This window comes from Myotis brandtii, unplaced genomic scaffold, assembly GCF_000412655.1.
Source record: "Myotis brandtii unplaced genomic scaffold, ASM41265v1 scaffold528, whole genome shotgun sequence".
Classification (NCBI taxonomy): domain Eukaryota; kingdom Metazoa; phylum Chordata; class Mammalia; order Chiroptera; family Vespertilionidae; genus Myotis; species Myotis brandtii.
The window spans coordinates 226,212-229,191 of NW_005369930.1; the positions used below are offsets into that span (position 1 = coordinate 226,212).

General features: G+C 54.4%; 1 protein-coding gene across 1 annotated transcript in view; it reads left to right on the plus strand.

Moving 5' to 3' along the window:
- Positions 1-2,980, plus strand: part of TMEM255B (transmembrane protein 255B) — a 39,176-nt gene that overhangs the window by 25,397 nt on the left and 10,799 nt on the right. The window contains exon 5 of the mRNA XM_005877687.2: positions 437-517. Coding sequence (XP_005877749.1) covers positions 437-517 — 81 coding nt within the window. The remainder of the gene's footprint in view (positions 1-436; positions 518-2,980) is intronic.

Sequence of the window (2,980 nt, forward strand, 5' to 3'; positions counted from 1 at the left end):
TGGCTGGATGAGTAAATTAGTCTGAAATTCATCTTGCTCCCTTCCTAGTAAAAAAATATGTTTTGCTTTCCAAGAAAGAGACAGGAGCCAAGGGGTCAACTTGTTGAGAGTTGTACGAGGGCACCTCAGAAAGTCCTGCAACCCCTCTCGTCAGCTGCCCTGTGCTGATTGATGAGAGATGTGTCAGCCCAGCCTGCGGGGACAGGGTGCCTGCTCCCCTGGGGCCCTCTACTCACCTGCCTCCCGGATGCAGGAGCCGGCTGCTCTGGAACGAGGTGTGGCATTTCCTGCTGGGTGTTCTGCATGGCAGGCTATTAGTTGGGTTTGGCGTCTCTCCTGTAGAGAGGCCTGGAAACGGCAGACAGGTCTGAAACTGCCTCCGGCCACTCCCGGTTTAAAGAGGAAACTCTGAATCCCATTGTGTGTTTGTCTCTAGGAGACAAGACCCCTCACCACGGGAAGATGCCAGTTCTACTCCAGTGGGGTGGGATACTTGCCCGACGTCTACCAGACGGAGGTAAGCAGGAGCACTGGCTGATGTGCCTGGCTTCACTCTGCTCATCTGCGGATCCCACCGTGCCTGCGTCCCTAGTTAAAATCCGAATGTCTGGGTTCTTACAGTTCTCCCTGTCACGTCTGCCCTCTGTGCCAGGGTGAGACTTTGTTTTGAGCTAGCTTTGACATCTTAATGTATTGTATTTATTCTGGAATCACAGCTGCCGACTTGTTGTCTTTGACACACAACAGTCCTACAATTCACTAGTCCAGTTCTTTGTGGCCTATCTGATGAGCCTTTGATTGACTTAATCGCTGCAATAAAAAGCTAGTGCACTACATTTGCGTTGGCCAAGAAACTCCACGGTCCCCGGGCCAAGGACATCTGCAGGGTGATTTCATTTCTATTTCTAGCCGCATGAAATGCCAGGAGTAGCAAAGTGCCCCACGGCATGCCGTCCTCTCTCAGACCCAGGAGGGCACGCGGCTCCCTTCGTCTGGCTGTGTCACTCCAGCTCTGTGCAGATTTGCTGGTTTAACTAACCACGGGCTCTCAAACTGCATACAAATGTCAAAGAAGGGACAGAGTAGCCAGGAGAAGCAGGAGAAGCAGGAGAACACTGGAAAGCAAACAGCACAGTTAACGTCCTGCAGGGTGGTTGAGGTCCTCTGAGAACCATGGGAGGAGAAGGTGCATTCTGGATGCTGTAGCATGAGGCCCTGAGTGGCCAGTGGCCAGGTCCCTGCTGCTGGCCTGAGGCTCCCTGTTGTCCTCTCCAAGCAGGCGGCAAGTTCTCCTCCAAAGGCCGGTCCTGGCACGTGTGGCCTTTCTCCTGGCCAGAGGGAGACTTGGGGACCTGTCCTGTTCAGAGTGGTCATGGGCTCCCCAGGCCCTCCATGTGTGCCCCTGCCCTCCAAAGGCCCTGGCGCTGCTCTTCCCTTCCTTCTACTCAGTTGTTCAGTCCAGTTCAAGGTCAACTGTTACCCTCTGCTCCTGGGATCATGGAGGAGCATGGCCCCCTCCTGACCAGATGTGTCAGACCTTTTGATGACCAGCCCATGTGTGGGGCTGCCGCAGCTCCACCCCTCCACCAGGGCTTCTCGAACCCCTGCCCATAGGACTCAGCCCAGGAGCTTGATGCTGGGTCTCATCCTAGGGAGGAGGCTTAGTGGACCTGGGGATTTAAAAGCTTCCCAAGGCCTGGATGGTGTGGCTCAGTGGTTGAACATCAACCAATGAACCAGGAGGTCATGGTTCCATTCCCGGTCAGGGCACATGCCCGTTTTGTGAGCTTGATCCCCAGTGGGGGCGTGCAGGAGGCAGCCAATCAATGATCCTCTCTCATCATTGATGTTTCTATCTCTCTCTCCCTCTCCCTTCTTCTCTGAAATCAATAAAAATATATATTAAAAAAAATAAAAGCTCCCCAAAGATAATGGGGAAGAAGCTGCCCACACAGTTCAAACAAGGGGCCAGCAATGTTCTCCATAAAAGGTCAGTAGTATTTTAGGATTTACAAGCAGCCACAGCGATGCAGCCATTTTCTAGTGGGTGGACTGGGCTTGGCTCCAGGCCTCTAGTGGCTGACCCTGGTCTAAGCCACCATCCCCTGCTATTGCTCTCCACACTTCCTAGGAGGGCACACCTCCCAAGAGGAGGCACCTAGGGTTAGGGTCAGGCCTTTTGACCTCCAACTCCCCATGCCGGGGCTCTGACCTGCCCACGAGCTGTTTGCTGGGCTCAGAGCCGCACCTTGCCCTTGCTCCCTCCTTCCCTGTGCCTGCTCGGGACTGTTGTCTCTCCAGCCCTCCAGTGTGACCTGTCACGCCTCCCGGCCCCAGTCTCCTTCCGGGTCTGAGTCACGCTGGTGCTATTTCCATGGCTCCCTGCATGTGTCTGGTCTCCTCCCCATCGGGACTGTTTCCCAAGCCATTTCCAGAGTAATCTTTCTGCAACGCTTCTCAAGAGCTCTGGAGTGCCCCATTGCCAGCTTGGGTGGTTTCCAGAAGTTAACCACAGAACTTGGAAAGGAAGGCCATGTGCCCAAAGGGTTGCTTGAGCTTGCCGACCCACTGGGGCCCCGGAGAGGCTCTGAGGACCTCTAGGGTATGGTGTGCCCAGGTCTCTGCCCCTCAGAGCCACGTCAGCTCCTGCAGAAAGAGCTGGGAGAGTTTGCTCGAACCTCCTTCCACCACTCGGTGTACAATCCTCCTCCCTTGGAAGCTCTTTCCCCCCAAATGTCTTCTTTCTGAAGTCAGTGGTCTCTGCCCTGCTTACCTCCGAACTGTGGGTGACATGTCTCAGGCCCCCACATTGAATAGCACTGGGGGAAGGAGGAAGGCATGTGTTTTTCCCTAATCTTGCTTTTTTTTTTTTTTTAAATCAAATGTCCTCCAAACATTTGTAGCCTGAGGGGAGGCCCCTGTGTGGGTTAGGCAGCCAGTGGCTTGGTCAGATCAGGCTGCTGGGAGTTGTTCTCTGTGT